The sequence below is a fragment of the Corythoichthys intestinalis genome, chromosome 18 (assembly GCF_030265065.1).
Source record: "Corythoichthys intestinalis isolate RoL2023-P3 chromosome 18, ASM3026506v1, whole genome shotgun sequence".
NCBI classification, from domain to species: Eukaryota; Metazoa; Chordata; class Actinopteri; order Syngnathiformes; family Syngnathidae; genus Corythoichthys; species Corythoichthys intestinalis.
In genome coordinates this window covers 33,445,101-33,461,765 of record NC_080412.1, presented here as the reverse complement: position 1 = coordinate 33,461,765, position 16,665 = coordinate 33,445,101, and the positions used below count along the sequence as shown (strand labels likewise).

General features: G+C 38.8%; 1 protein-coding gene across 2 annotated transcripts in view; it reads right to left on the bottom strand.

Moving 5' to 3' along the window:
* Positions 1-7,531: 7,531 nt before the first annotated feature.
* The window catches only part of gucy2d (guanylate cyclase 2D, retinal), a 29,535-nt gene continuing 20,401 nt past the window's right edge, over positions 7,532-16,665 (bottom strand). For both annotated transcript variants that reach the window (XM_057821367.1, XM_057821368.1), the window contains 4 exons: positions 16,546-16,644; positions 11,317-11,411; positions 11,162-11,244; positions 7,532-8,485 (listed from right to left, as the gene is read on the bottom strand). In XM_057821367.1, the coding sequence (XP_057677350.1) occupies positions 8,401-8,485; positions 11,162-11,244; positions 11,317-11,411; positions 16,546-16,644 (362 nt within the window). In that variant the 3' untranslated portion in view covers positions 7,532-8,400. The remainder of the gene's footprint in view (positions 8,486-11,161; positions 11,245-11,316; positions 11,412-16,545; positions 16,645-16,665) is intronic.

Here is a 16,665-nt window from a genome sequence, read left to right as displayed (position 1 = left end):
CACACCAAGCAAGTTGCGATAATTCCAGTACGACATCCGCTGAGCGTTTTCCACAATAAAAGCAGCATTGCTGCGGGTTCTCTTCTGTGAAGTAATCCACAAACTTCTAAAGAAGAGGTAATAGTAATTTGAAATCAAAATATAAAACAAATATATTGCGTTGTTAAAGTTAAAACTGACAGCAATGCTAAGCTTTATCTTTAATCTTCTCAGTTAACCCTTATAGTAAGAGTAACTATTTTCGGTAATTAGAAAAAAAAAAAAAACATTACTTAGAAATCATCCCTATTATAATTATTAATTAAAATTAGGGCTGTCAAACGATTAAAATGTTTAATCGAGTTAATTACAGCTTAAAAATTAATCGTAATTAATCGCAATTCAAATCATCTATAAAATATGCCATATTTTTCTGTAAATTATATATATATTCTGTAAAATAAATTGTTGGAATGGAAAGATAAGACACAAGATGGATATATACATTCAACATACGGTACATAAGGACTGTAGTGGGCATTTTACTCTACTGTCATTTAAATCTGTCTATGCTGTCCTTACTCCGAAGCGTCTACTTTTTCCAAAGCTAGACAGCTAGTGAACGACGCCTTAATAATCAGACTTGTTCCTCTTTCATCTGATTTATTAATAAAATATCCTCAAATCATTGTCCTCTTTAGACCGTCGTAAAACTACAAAAAAAAGTACACGAGCATTGCATTAGCAACAACGTTAGCTTAGCACGCTATACAGGTTCATTAAACATAAAAAAAAAAAGCGTCTCATACAAAAAATAGAACATTTCGCTTACTAACATAATATGTACATTCTTTACAACAACCATACTTACGGACAAATCTTGTCCAAGGATCATATAAGCACAACATTACAACGTAGGCGTCAGCCCGAGACGTCGTGCAGCCATATTGAACTGGCAAGAAAACAATAAAACATGTCGCAAAGCGACCACAAGAGTTCGCTGTTAGACAGCACAAAAAGCCTTGCTGTAAAACTTACCAAAATGCAGAATACTGTCTGAGCGGGACATGTGCGTTAATTGCGTCAAATATTTTAACGTGATTAATTTAAAAAATTAATTACCGCGCGTTAACGCGATAATTTTGACAGCCCTAATTAAAATAGATTTTTTTTTTTTTTTTTTTAAGATATTTATATGTATTTTCAATAGATAGACATCAATGTTAATACAATTAAAATGAATAAAAACAGGAATACAAACTATCGTATTGGCCCGAATATAAGACGGCTCTGATTATAAGACGACCCCCTCTTTTTCAAGACAAAATTTGAAAAAAAAAGACTTTTTGAACACCAAATTAATTTTTATACAGAAAATAATTACAGTACATCTGAAACAAATGATTATAACAATATACTTGAGAGAAAAAGCATGTTATTTTCCCTCATTCAAATCTTAATATCTGAACATTTAAATATGTAAACTAAAGTGCAATCACATTCGTAAATGAATGGCTTCTGGTTTTTGAAATGTAAATAAGCCAATCTATTGTGATAAAACAACAAAATTGCAAAAACTGCATTAGCCATCAAAGTGAAGTCTAACTAACTGTAGTCTTGAAACAAATCTGAATAAGGAAAAACATTGAAATGAAATAATGCAAATTGGTTAAACTAGTAGCTGAAATCTGTCATGACAGAACATTGCTTCAATGAGATCTGGCGCCATGTAGCGTCGTGAATGGGGAGAGTAGCTGAGATCTGTCATAACAGAACATCGCTTCAATGATATCTGGCGTCATCTAGCGTCGTGAATCGGTATAACGTCTAGACCGCGAATATAAAACGACCCCCTCTTTTTCAATATATTTCAATGCAAAAAACACAGTCTTATATTCAGGCCAATACGGTAATTATGACCAGAGGTGGGTAGTAACGCGTTGCATGTTACATTTACTTGAGTAACTTTTTAAGAAAAATGTACTTCTAAGAGTAGTTTTACTATGCCACACCTGTTACTTTTATTTGAGTAGATTTGTAAAGAAAAAAACGCTACTCTTACTCCGCTACTTTGGGCTACACAAGAGTCATTACATTTTTCCTCTTTATTCGACATATTTATATAATTTCACCAATGAGACTCGCAAGAATAATCAGATGACTGCGGTACACCAGACACAAGCTTGCCGTTCTATGATCACGCCAGCATGTTCAATCACATGGCGTGTTTAAAGCACCGTAAAAAACAAAAAATTTAACATAGAGCGCTGTTCTCAATATGACTTTAAACCTCTCTCCCATTTTTATTTGGCACCAATTGACCACGGAAAACCGGAAATGTGATCCTTTTAATTTCATAATAGTAACTGCAGGAACTATTCATTATTCAAACTAGGAACTATTTTCTCCACTAGAGGGCACTCATGCTCTTTAGACAAATAATGCTTAATTTCTGTCTTTTTTTTTTCCCTCGCCGGAATTCAGTGATTTATTTATTTATTTTTTTGTATTTCTTTGGCTTAATGAGGTTATGTAATGGGTTATTGTAAAGCATCATTATAAAAACAGTTCATATAGATAAGTTTGTGCTGAGAAGGAAAAAAATACCATTGTTTAAAAAGAATAATAACTCACAATGTTACTCATTACTTTAGTATTCTTTTCACTGGATACTTTTTTACTTGAGTACATTTTTTGCATGACTAATTTTACTTGAGTAATATTATTTTAAAGTAACGCTACTCTTACTTGAATAAAATTTTGGGCTACTCTACCCACCTCTGTTTATGACCCCCGGTAACACTGTAAAGTAGGGATGTCCCGATCGCATATTTTTGCACCCGAGTCCCAGTCACCTGATGTCGAGAATCTGCCGATACCGAGTCCTGATCTGATACCGAAAAAAAAGTTTTGTGGCGGAAAAAAAAGTTTCAAACATGTTACTGTCCCACCATGCCGCCTTCATAATGTGATTTTTTTTTTTTTTTTTTAAACATGAATAACGTAGAAAAATGCTTGTCTTTATTAAATGCTTCATTGAGTGAGTCCACTCGAATTCACTCACTAAACGATGATTGAAACATTTGATCGCACAGCTACCAAGCCATGTTTTTAGCTCGTTATCGTCTCATCATCATCATGAGAAAAATTATTCATCAACGAAATATTTTCGTTATCGTCTTTTTTGACTAAAACAGCCATGCTCGATCGTAGGGATGTCCCGATCGCATATTTTTGCACCCAAGTCAACTGATTTTTGAGAATCTGCCGATACCGAGTCCTTATTTGATACCGAAAATAAAGTTGTAAAAAAAAAAAAAAAAGTTTTAGACATGGTAGTGTCCCACCGTGCCGCCTTCATAATGTGATTTTTTTTTTTTTTTTAAACATGAATTACGTGGAAAAATGCTTGTCTTTATTAGATGCTTCATTGAGTGAGTCCACTCAAATCCACTCATGCTGCTAAGAACTCTTACTTACACAATGAGTTGCCACAGCACACTTATGCAAGTTTAACGATGATTGACACATGTGTGCCTTTGATCGTAGAGCTACAAACCTGTCAGTCATCATTAACTTTAAGTACCAAACAAACTGGCCAGTTTGGCTGCACTGCTTAGCAGGAGGGAGGGTGAGAGGCTGTGATGCTGTACGAGCGTGAAGCAAAAAACATACCCTAACTTTCAGACTATAAGCTGCTAATTTTTCCCCTCATTTTGAATCCTGCATCTTATAGTCCAGTGCTGCTTATTTGTTGGTTTATTTGGGTTAAAAGGTAACACTTTATTCGACGTCATAAATCTGCCATAAGACCATAACACGACACTATCATGGGCATTAATGAAAGCCTATGACATATGTCATTAAGTGTGATCCGGCAAATTATGTCCAGTCTTTTTCATGTATTCAAAAGTGACAAAATTTGCCAGATAACACAAAATGACTTCCATTATTTACTGTAGCTTTGCAGTGCATGCTAGGAGGCATGTCGGACGACAGCAGTGTTGAGAGCAGGTGGCAGCTGAGGTTGACAGTCTCGCCCAATGGAGCAGTGATGGCCAAACAAAGCTTCTTGAAACAATGAATTGGTTCAAAGCTTCATGGCGGTTCATTTGGTGTTATGACAGTGTGATGATGACGCTGCCAAATAAAGTGTTACCAGTTAATTAAATAACTTTTGGTGTAAATATCCCTTAATAAAGTGAGGACAGCTGTGGCTTATAGTTCAGTGTGGCTTATCTATGAACAAACGCCGTTTTCATGTCAAATTTGGTGGGTGGCGACTGTTGTCAGGTGCGCCTAATAGTCAGAAAATTACGGTAAATATATGTTTTTTAGTTAGAACCCGATCCTTTTTCACCCGATTCTCTGAAAAATGGCGTGATTGGCCTGATTTCCGTTCACGTGATTGGATCAGGAGATCCCTACGCTGAAGTTTATTTATTTATACATTTTATTGTATGATACTCATTGCCCGCCAATGACAGCAATAGACGGACAATTAATTTAAACCAGTGTGAATGTTCATGTTTCAGTGCCACTGATGGCGCTGAACATCCAGTAACTAGGACAGTTGGCAGTATCTCCCAGTCAAACTGGATTGGACGTCTAGCGCCGTCAATGGCAGCTAACCTAAAATACACTTCAAATCATTGATTGCCATTAATTGTGATAGGGCTGAAAGTATATGATCATGTTTGAATGCCATCCATAGCAATAGATGTCCAATCCTGGCAGCACTGTCTTTCAATATTTTAGTACTCCTTGCTCAATTAGCTGTTCTCTAATTAGCAAAAAGGCACTGAATGACAAATTTCAAAATGTGATCAATCTGTGAACACACAACCATGTCCTTCTTGGATATGTATTATGTCCTCTTTATCATGCGGTTCGCACAAATTAAACTTAGTTCAATATCAATATCACAAAAACGCCTTTTTGTAGGTGCCAAAGCTGCTTTCACGTGTTTGGTATTGCATGCCCTTATTTTGAAAGTAAGGTCTCTGAGTTTACGGGGGTTTTAGCGTTTCCTTAGTTGACTTGACGAATTTGTGTCCGACTGGCACAGTTAAGCCAGTGCCAGTCAAAATTCAGGGCTGTTTCAGGACACCAGAGGTGCATCGTGGAACACGATGTACGTCTGGCGTGAAAGCGAACACGTCGGTTTGTTGCTTTCTTTTGTACTCAACATTTTTAAGACACATTTTACTCAGAATATGACAACTCATGAGAAACCTGAATCTATTTAGATGTTGTAGATGCATGGGAGGTTTTCACCAAGATTTTTTACCTTTGTGTGTACATATACAGTGCTGGCCAAAAGTATTAGCAGCCCTGCAATTCTGTCCGATATTGCTCAATTTCTCCCAGAAAATGATTCCAATTACAAATGCTTTGGTAGTAATATTTCATTTATTTTGCTTGCAATGAAAAAACACAAAAGAGAATGAATTAAAAAAAAAAAAAATCATGATCATTTTACACAAAACTCCGAAAAATAGGCTGGACAAAAGTATTGGCACCCTTTGAAAAATCATGTGATGCTTCTCTAATTTGTGTAATTAAAAGCACCTGTTACTTACCTGTGGCACATAACAGGTGGTGGCAATAACTAATTCACACTTGCAGCCAGTTAAAATGGATTAAAGTTGACTCAACCTCTGTCTTGTGTTTTTGTGTGTACCACATTGAGCATGGAGAAAAGAAAGAAGACCAAACAACTGTCTGAGGACTTGAGAAGCAAAATTGTGAGAAAGCATTGGCAATCTCAAGGCAACAAGTCCATCTCCAAAGACCTGAATGTTCCTGTGTCTACCGTGTGCAGTGTCATCAATAAGTGTAAAGCCCGTGGTACTGTGGCTAACCTCGCTACATGTGGACGGAAAAGAAAAATTGACGAGAGATTTCAATGAAAGATTATGCGGATGGTGGATAAAGTACCTCGACTAACATCCAAACAAGTTCAAGCTGTCCTGAACTCCGAGGGTACAACAGTGTCAACCCGTCCTTCCTGTCGGCGTCTGAATGAAAAGAGTATCCATGGTAGGATACCCAGCAATACCCCACTTCTGACCCAGAGACATAAAAAAGCCAGTCTGGAGTTTGCCAAAACTTACCTGGGAAAGCCAAAAACGTTTTGGAAAAATGATCTCTGGTCAGATGAGACAAAAGTAGAGCTTTATGGGAAAAGGCATCAACATAGAGTTTACGGGGGTTAAAAAAAAAATGAGGCCTTCAAAGAAAAGAACACAGTCCCCACAGCCAATCGTGGCGGAGGTTCCTTGATGTTCTGGGGTTGCTTTGCTGCCTCTGGCACTGGACTGTTCGACCGTGTGCGTGGCATTATGAAGTCTGAAGACTACCAACAAATTTTGAAGCATAATGTAAGGCCCAGTGTGAGAAAGCTGGGTCGCCCTCAGAGGTCATGGGTCTTCCAACAGGACAATGCCCAAACACACTTCAAAAAGCACTAGACAATGATTTGAGAGAAAGCACTGGATACTTCTAAAGTGGCCAGCAATGAGTCCAGACCTGAATCCCATAGAACACCTGTGGAGAGATCTGAAAATGACAGATTGGAGAAGGCACCCTTCAAATTTCAGAGACCTGGAGCAGTTGGCCAAAGAAGAATGGTCTAAAATTCCAGCAGAGCATTGTAAGAAACTCACTAATGGATACCGGAAGCGGTTGTTCGCAGTCATTTTGTCTAAAGAATGGGCTACCAAGTATTGGGCTGAGGGTGCCTATACTTTTCTCTGGCCCATTTTTTCCGTCCACATCTAGGGAAGTTAGCTACAATGCCATGGGCTTTACACTTATTGATGACACTGCACACGGTAGACACAGGAACATTCAGGTCTTTGGAGATGGACTTGTTGCCTTGAGATTGCCCATGCTTTCTCGCAATTTTGCTTCTCAAGTCCCCAGACAGTTGTTTGGTCTTCTTTCTTTTCTCCATGCTCAATTTGGTACTCACAAGAACACAGGAAAGCGGTTGAGTCAACTTGAATCCATTTTAACTGGCTGCAAGTGTGAATTAGTTATTGCCACTACCTGTGATGTGCCACAGGTAAGTAACAGGTGCTGTTAATTACACAAATTAGAGCTGCATCACATGATTTTTCAAAGGGTGCCAATACTTTTGTCTGGCCCATTTTTAGAAGTTTTCTGTAAAATTATAATGATTTTTTTTTTCATTCTGATTTTTTTTTCACTCTCTTTTGTGTTTTTTCATTGCAAGCAAAATAAATGAAGATATTAATACAAAAGCATTTGTAATTGCAATAATTTTCTGGGAGAAATTGAGCATTATCTGACAGAATTGCAGGTGTGCCAATACTTTTGGCCAGCACTGTAGCAATTTACCATATTTTAAATCATCTATGTGGCTTAAAAATTTTTGAAATGTGTATGTTTTTGTAATGTCACTATGAATTAAAAATCAAAAATAGTCTAAACAAAACAGAAGAAAATGGATGGATAATTAATGTTGTCTGTGTACTGCAGCATGTGCCATGTTTCAATTCAGCAAGCATCAAAACAAAAGCAAATATTTCCACTTAAACCATAATTTATTTACATCAACACAACGAACCTCCCATTCAAAATAATTTGCACAGTCCTTTACGTTTGGGTTAAGTCCGCTGTATCTATTGTCTTTGGCAAAAAATTAAATAAAATAAAAGATTCAAAGTCTAGAAGGTCCTACCATTTCTATCCAAGAAAATATTCTGTTGTTCATCCTTTATGCTTTCGGACCAACCAATGTGTGCACATTAATTACGGTATATACATGCAGCAAACCAACAATGATCTGAAATTAATTCCTGTTGTATTTTTTTTTCTGACATGGTAAAACACATCAGTATCATGTTGAAAAATCAATACACATATCATTAAAGTAGATACAGTACATATTCCACTTTGCAGTAGAGCACAGGTTGTCGTTCAATGTGATTATTTTTGTTTTCCTGGTGGTATTTTGACCCCGACATCATTTTTTACGTCAGTCAGACTGAACCTTCACTTTTATCAAAAATGTTGTGACCTGACTTAAGCAATAATAATAATAATCGTATGCTGAGGATGTCCTGATCCACTGAGCAGAGCTATACTATAATAGTTATAATATCATCACCTTCGAAGAATTGAATGTAAATTTGTGAAGTCATTTTGCAAAAAGAAAGCCACAGATTAATGGCTGAATATCTGCTCAATGATCTAAAGTTTTCGCATCTAGTTTGAGGAAAGCTTACAGCATTAATGCAATTGCAGCATTACTATAGATGAAGGTTACACACCTGTATAACAGTATTACAGTGCCTTCCTCTAGCGGCACACATTTTAGACCTCAACAGTCTATAGTGCACACACTTAGTGGCTGTGAGTTGTATAAAAACAAACAAAGCTTTCAGCACCAATCTAGCCCATCTTCTTCTGGCGATCCAGAAACTTTTGTCTTCTGTCTGGTGGAATCTCATCCAAACCGATGCCATGATTACTTCCCCTGGAAGAAGAAATGCAAACAGAATAATGACCAAAAGCCAACATTAAAAAGTAAGTGCAGTACTTAACCAACAGATTTGATGCCCCTTACCCAGTGCTACTCAATTATTTTCTGTCCCCCCCACCCCCCAGAAGATGTAAACCTTTCACGTCCCCCCAAAATCTCTGCCGCCACTGTAAACAGTATAATTTGTCTATGAAAGTATTATTTTAAGTACACCTCTGCATAACTTTGGGTTTAGGGTTTAACCCAGTTGTCTTTTTAATAATAAAGGAAAAAAAAGGGTTAGGGTTTAGGTTAGGGTTAGGTAATTTAGATCAACTTACAATAAAGTATAACTTTATTAACATTGGTTTGTTAATGACAAAAAAAAAGCCTGAAAAACAAAAAAGTCACATCTAAACTGTATACGCGGAGATTGGGGGGGGCATAGCCCCCTGGTGGCCGAAAATGTCATTGAACGTAAGTGACCTTCCTATATATGAATTTAAAATTAAGTCTTTTCCGGTAAAATGTCTCTAAAGGTTGTAACGGAATAAAACAAAAACAAAAATGAATGAAATTAATTTTAAAAAAAAACAAACATATTTTTATAATGGGTCAAAATTACAGTATTTTCAAACAAATCATGTGACTAACACCTTAGAGACGGCCAATTGCTTCGCTTAGTATAAACCACCTGAGGACAGATTCTGGCTGGAATATTCAGTCAAAATGGATGCGGCGTCTACTTCTCCACTAGGTAAGACAGAAAAACGTGCGCGCTCACACATATACGCACACAAACTCACACACACACAACTGGGATGCCAGTATGTACGAGCATGGGCTAAACTATTATCCGAGCATATATCTTTTAAGGTAATTTCATTGCTGACACTGCGTTTCGCGGTCATCAACATGTTTTGCCCCCCCCCCCCCCCCCCGCCACAAAAGTAAAACTACGCCTATGCTAAACTGTAAAAATACACTCAAGGTACATTTTTTGACCAATAAAATCAATACAGGTAGTCCCCGGGTTACTTATGAGTTCCATTCCTAGGCTGGCAATGAAACCCGAATTTCCACGTAAATCGGAATTAACCCTTTAAGTACCTCCAAATACACAATAACTGTCCAAAAGCATGTATTACTCGTCATATTAATAAGATCAAGTAAAAAATGAGATACTGTGTGGTGCGTTGTGTTAAATGCCGTTATATTGAATGACTATTCGGGCTTAAAAAATGAATGAATAAAAATATTCGGGCTTTACTCGTGAGTGAGTGGCTTTGCTGAGAGAAAAGGGCGCCATGGAACGAGTCGGGAGGTGAGAAAGGGGGGGATGTCATGGCCGCTCAGGTTGCCTCTCGGCCATCCGAACTAAAAAAAAAACAGATTGTGACTCGCAAGAGGAGTCGGCGCCGGGGGAGAAGCGGCAGCAGCATCATGAGAACAAGGAAGTGGGAAGTCCGAAAAAGACACATTGTCGGCGGATATGGAAGAACCATCATGACTCTCTCAAGCCGAAAAGAGCGCTTCTCCGGCGGACATATGAGAACCGGAAATGACAGCTGGTGGCTGCTTGAGCCCAGTTCGAAAAAAGGGCTTTGTCGGCGGTCAGAGGAGAACCGGAGGTTGGGGAGGCCGCCATGACTCTCCCAAGCTGAAAAGGGCGCTTTTCGGGCGGACACATGAGAACCGGAAATTACAGAGGGTGGCTGCTTGGGCCCGGTAGAAAAAAGCGCTTTGTCGGCTTTCAAAGGAGAACCAGAGGTTGGGGCGGCCGTCATGACTCTCCTAAGCCGAAAAGGGCGCTTCTTGGGCGGACACAAGAAAACTGGAGATGACAGCGGGTGGGACTTGACGCCGTCAGGAACTGCAGGAGGACGGCAGCAACGCTGCTGGGGGGGAGGCATGGCAAGCACTAGGTACTGTTTATGCGACTTTGCTTTGAAAAAAAACAACAACAAAAAACAAGACGAGACGGAATGGCGGACTAGACTTCGCCGTCGTAAAGTCAAAATCGCCTAAGTCGGGTACGTCATAACCCGGGAACCACCTGTTTATAATAATAATAATTTTAAATTGATTAGCAACATTAACTCATTAGGACAATATGCCATGTCATTGAACAGAGGGACAGTTTTTAATTTTACTGCAGGCACACTTTTGCTATGGTGTAGGGTTATTTTGCACTGAGCAACTTGCTATGCCACCTTATATGATGTTAACAATGCTTGCTGGTTTACTTATGTAACACTGACAAAGTGGGACGATTGGTGGCAATATTTGGCACGTTTTCACACAAAAAAAAAAAAAAAATCAAGTGGCTTATCAATGTGATTGGGTTCTATTGTCTTTAAGTGACATCTTAATTGATTTGGCTTCCTGCTGTCCGTTGCAAACATTTTTAGACACAGTAAACAGACTGGTCTTTCCTCGTCTCCCTCTGTATCAATAGTCAAAGCCAAACGCTACATATGCTTCGTCATATTTCCGCAACTTAGCTCTTCATGTCTCCAGTGCTCTTTGCTGTGTGCTCTTGTTTGGTTCAAAAATACTGCGCACACTCTGAAAATGAGAGTGCCACTGCCACCCACCGAGTGGATGTGCAATTACACTTTATTGTAGTACGGCCAAAAAATATGTTCCCCGAGGTCACATGCTCCACTATTTAAGAAGTACTGTCCTTACCCTTGAAGGTCTGGTGGAATAGGCAAAGCTTTCTTAAAATCTTCTCTTCCCACCAACCAGTACGTGTTCTCCACACCTTTTCCCTATTGAATAACACATTACCAAGTCATTACCTTTTTCTATATTTGAAAGACTTCCAGTTTGATCCGATTTACCTTTAATTCCGTCAGACCTCTAACTTGAATTTTGTATCCCAGTTTCAAGCTGTTTAGGATGTCTACTGTGGTCTGGTTGACATGTATTCTGTAAGCTACACAAGACAAACATAAAAACATGCAGTGAATAATAAGCATTTGTTTCAAACATGTCTAGCGTTAGGCTTTCACCCTGGACTGGTTGCATCACGCCTCTTTGCAAAATTCAGCTAGGAATGGCTCTGGCTCATCCTAATGATGACCGCTATTGACTATGAAGTACTGTATTTTTCTGAGTATAAAGGCGCTTTCACACTAGCGCTGTTTGGTCTTTTTTAAACCGACCAGAGTTTTTTTTCTTGATAGTCTGCTTCGTTTTGTAAATGTGAACGCGCAACCGAACTCTCGTTCGGACCAAACAACCGAACTCTGGTCCGCTAAAATATGGTGGGTCTTGGTCCGCTTTTAGCGCACCCTGCTTCGCTTGTTTATGCAAGCGGAGCAGGGTGCGCTTAGGATACATTACGTGCAGCTGCTGTGAAGCTTCATACTCTCTCCGCTCTCAGGAGGGACGTATTTCCTCTCCTCAATCTGTCCAATCAATGAGTGCGCCTTTAGTCCACGTGATGCTACTCGGTAAGTTCAATTGGCGCAGTGTGAAGACTGAAACTTCAAAAGTAATTTGCAAGTGTTGTTGTGAGGTAGCTCTCCAACCAGATGCTGGTCCTCTTGGTCTAATGTGAAAGTCATACCTGTCAACCCGAGACCGTTGGCAATCTTACAAATAGTTACGTACCCCCTTAGAAATTGGTGACTAATCTTACAACGTTGTATATAGCAGGCAATATGAAACGAAAATAAAACTCAATTTTTAAAATAATATGAATTTATTGATAATATTGTATCATATAACGTGCTGAAATCAAAGAACAATCAATATCTTCATCTACATCATGATAACTAAAATTTAACAGGGACTTTTGTTATAATTGTATGTAGCACTTTTGGCAATTTCTATCATGTCTTGATGGTTGCACTTCGGCTCGGAATTCATTTTGACTTGAAGGTAGTTCGTTAGTGTGTCCAATTATAAATTAAAAAGGTCAAATGATAAAGTTAACTTACCGATGCAATCTTTGAGTCAGGGAACATTTCTTTTGCTAATTCTGAGAAGTGATCAGCAATAGTTGCGGGCAAATTGTGTTCGGCAACAAATTGGCAGAATAAAATCTCCGCTTTCGTCACTTTTCATTCTGCAGACTTCATCTTACTGACCAGTGTTACCAATCTTACTTTTAAAAATTAAATAATTACAGTTACAAATTACTTCTCCCAAAAAGTAATTGAGTTAGTAACTCAGTTACCTGAATGTAACAGTAATTAGTTACTTGGCAACGTAACTGGTGTTACCTTTCATGTCTTTTTTTTGTTGTTTTTTTTTTGTTTTCATTTAAAAAAACAACAACAACATAGTAACCTTTCCTATGTTTGGAAGTCATTTAATGTTGTGAATCAACTGTTAAAGTTGTTAAATCTGTTCCCGTTTTTGCATTAGTTCGCTTCTGTCTACTTACGACATGTTAAAGTTTTTAAAACTGTTTCATCATTTAAAGATAAATTAAAGTCAAGATTTTGCCGATGTAGGAGTATTTTAGATAAAAAGTTACTTAGGTTCGCTAGGAAGGTTCACTACAACAGAGCCTTTCTGAGAAGTCCACTGCTTTAAGATGGCGACTGTTTACTAACGCCCCCGAGTCTGTCATTTCGCTTGTAGTTCTATATGCATGCGATATCTAGTTGTAGATTGTAGGCTGTCGGCAACAGCCAAGAAATATTGGAGCCATTTAGCCTAGCATCCCGTTTGCTACAGCGTCACAACAAACACTCTTCTCTTTGCGTGTCTGATTTTTCTCGCGTCATTCAACCAACGTAGTAACGCATAGTAACGCACATTGTCTCGGAGAAACGGTGACAAAAAAAAAAAAAAAACGTAATGCACAAAAAACGTACAGATTTTGAACGTACGGCGTACACATTTAAAAATCAGTGCTCACTTGTACAAATTACGCCAAAACCGTACAACTTGACAGGTATGGAAAGTGCCCTAAATCGCACCTGAGTATAAGTCATACCAGCCAAAAAATGCGCAATGAAGAGGAAAAAAACGTACAGAAGTCGCACAAGAGTTTAGGTCACATTTTTTGGAGGAAATCTATTTGATAAAATCCAACTCCCAAGAACAGACATGTCATGTTGAAAGGCAATTAAAAATAAAAATAGAATTGAGAACAACGCGCTGATTAAGAACGTTACATGACGCATAAACAACAGACTGAGAATGTTCTCGGTATGTTAATGTAACGTAGCTGTTAAGTGGTAGATTACAGTAGAAAAAAGAACATGCTAACAAGTTTACTAATCCATCAGTGTCACTACAAATCACATAAATCTAATGAAATCTTCATCCTCGGTTTCACTTTTAAACAACTATGCAGTCAATACTTGGTCAGGAATCCTTTTGCAGAAATGACTGCTTCAATGCGGCGTGGCATGGAGGCAATCAGCCTGTGGCACTGCTGAGGTGTTATGGAGGCCCAGGATGCTTCGATAATGGCCTTAAGCTCATCCACAGTGTTGGGTCTGGTGTCTCTCAACTTCCTCTTCACAATATCCCACAGATTCTCTATGGGGTTCAGGTCAGGAGAGTTGGCAGGCCAATTGAGCACAGTAATGCCATGGTCAGTAAACCATTTACCAGTGGTTTTGGCACTGTGAGCAGGTGCCAGGTCGTGCTGAAAAATGAAATCTTCTTCGCCATAAAGTTTTTCAGCAGATGGAAGCATGCAGTGCTCCAAAATCTCCTGATAGTTGGCTGCATTGACACTGCCCTTGATAAAACACAGTAGACCAACACCAGCAGCTGACATGGCACCCCAGACCATCACTGACTGTGGGTACTTGACACTGGACTTTAGGCATTTCCTTCTCCCCAGTCTTAGTCCAAACTCTGGGACCTTGATTTCCGAATTACATGCAAAATTTGCTTTCATCTGAAAAAAGTACTTTGGATCACTGAGCAATAGTCCAGTGCTGCTTCTCTCTAGCCCAGGTCAGGTGCTTCTGCCGCAATTTCAGGTTCAGAAGTGGCTTGACCTGGGAAACTGTCAGTGGCGTAAGGCAATGCACACAAAAAAAAGGTGTCGATAAAAAAAGCAACCTCTGGATCAGGTGGGCTCTTTTTCCCGTCTTTTTCAGCCCTCGACACTCATGCCATCTCTTTAACTGAAAATTTGTATGTTCTTCCACATCTTTACCAGTGAACTGGGCACCAGGGACATCATTTTCGGACAGAGTTGGTAGGTTTAGCTCAGTAAACATCTCGTCCGTACACTATTTCCACGCATTAACTATTAGGGACAAACGGGAGGTTGACCCGCCTAGCAACAATTGCTAACGTCATGGACAGGGGTTAATTTGTGCCGGAACCTGCCAGAACAAGATCTGGCACCTCTTGATTTTGGCCTCCCTGTGTTCTGGGACTTATTTGGGGATATCCGGCACCTCTTGTGTATAGAAAATAATAATATTAGGGCTGTCAAAATCATCGCGTTAACGGACGGTAATTATTTTTTTTAAAATTAATCACGTTAAAATATTTGACGCAATTAACGCACATGCTCCGCTCAAACAGATTAAAATGACAGTGTCATGTCCATTTGTTACTTGTTTTTTTGTGTTTTGTGGCCCTCTGCTGGCGCTTGGGTGCGACTGATTTTATGGCACCATCCATGAGCCAATAATTATTGACGTCAACAATGGCGAGCTACTAGTTTATTTTTTGTTTGAAAATTTTACAAATTTTATTAAAACGAAAAAATTAAGAGGGGTTTAAATATAAAATTTCTATAACTTGTACTAACATTTATCTTTTAAGAACTACAAGTCTTTCTATCCATGGATCGCTTTAACAGAATGTTAATAATGTTAATGCCATCTTGTTGATTTATTGTTATAATAAACAAATACAGTACCTATGTACTGTATGTTGAATGTATATACCTGTCTTGTGTCTTATCTTTCCATTCCAACAATAATTTACAGAAAAATATGGCATATTTTATAGATGGTTTGAATTACGATTAATTACGATTAATTAATTTTTAAGCTGTGATTAACTCGATTAAAAATTTTAATCGTTTGACAGCCCTAAATAACATAAAAACTTTTTTTTTTTTTTAATGTGTAAAATAAAATAATAATATGCATAAATTCATTTACAGAACAAATCCCAAGAATTGCACGTAGTTTATAAAAATTTAACGTCATTTGAGTCAGAGATTTGTTGATGCACTGAAAAGCTTGGCCAACAAATTATAAATTACAATTGGGAGCAAGCAATCAGGATCAAACGGTATTTCAACATGCCAAAAAGACAGTTTCATTTACTGTCCTTTTTCAAAAATTAGGAAGATGGTTCAAAACGTGACAGAAAAGCAAGAACCGGCAATGAGGGAAGCTGCAGCGATCATGCTAACGGGCAGGCCGGCGTGCATCAGAAGGCTAGCGCCACAACAGCTAGCCAGGTTCACAGACAGCCAGCCAAGCCAGGTGTACTGTAAGTCCCACCAATGGTTATGTGGGCAATTGCCCCTGCTGTGCAGAGTATAGCCTAAATAATTGTAAATTGTTGTCATAATATTTATACAATGGATATTATCTGAAATTGAGGCTTGTAAGTCCCACAGCATGGCATGTGGCCATTTGCATGTAGTTTTCACCACCATTTTCTGCGTATGTTCCGGGACCTGTACCCGTCTCATCATCCCTGCATTCTGGCACCTTATGATTTACAAATTAAGCACAGCTCATGAATATTAATGAGCGTAAGTGATGTGTTGCTTGCAGTACGCCATTCATTTTAAGTGGGAGGGACTGTACACGATCAAAGTGCTCATGAGATCACTGACGTCTGCTAACATCAATCTCCTTAAAAAACACCTTTTATACTTCGTTCCTGGAACATGCACCGGGCCACCAGGGCATACCGGCTTATTTACAGTAAAACTTCAAATTGACCTCTAATTCTGTTTATAGTCTTAAGAGATTAGAAAGGACTCGTCACCTAAAGCCCTGTTTAGCCTCAAGCAACAGGCACACACCTGCCCTTAGCCACATGTTAGTCTCAGGAAAAAACCCACACTTTTTGTTCTTATAGACGTTCACTCAGCATGTACAGCAGGAGACACTCACGCAACCCGGTGGACTCCATTCGAGACGCTGTGTTGACTGTGTCTCCAAAGAGGCAGTAGCGAGGCATTGTGAGGCCCACTACTCCTGCTACGACTGGGCCTGAAAGCATACACACAAATG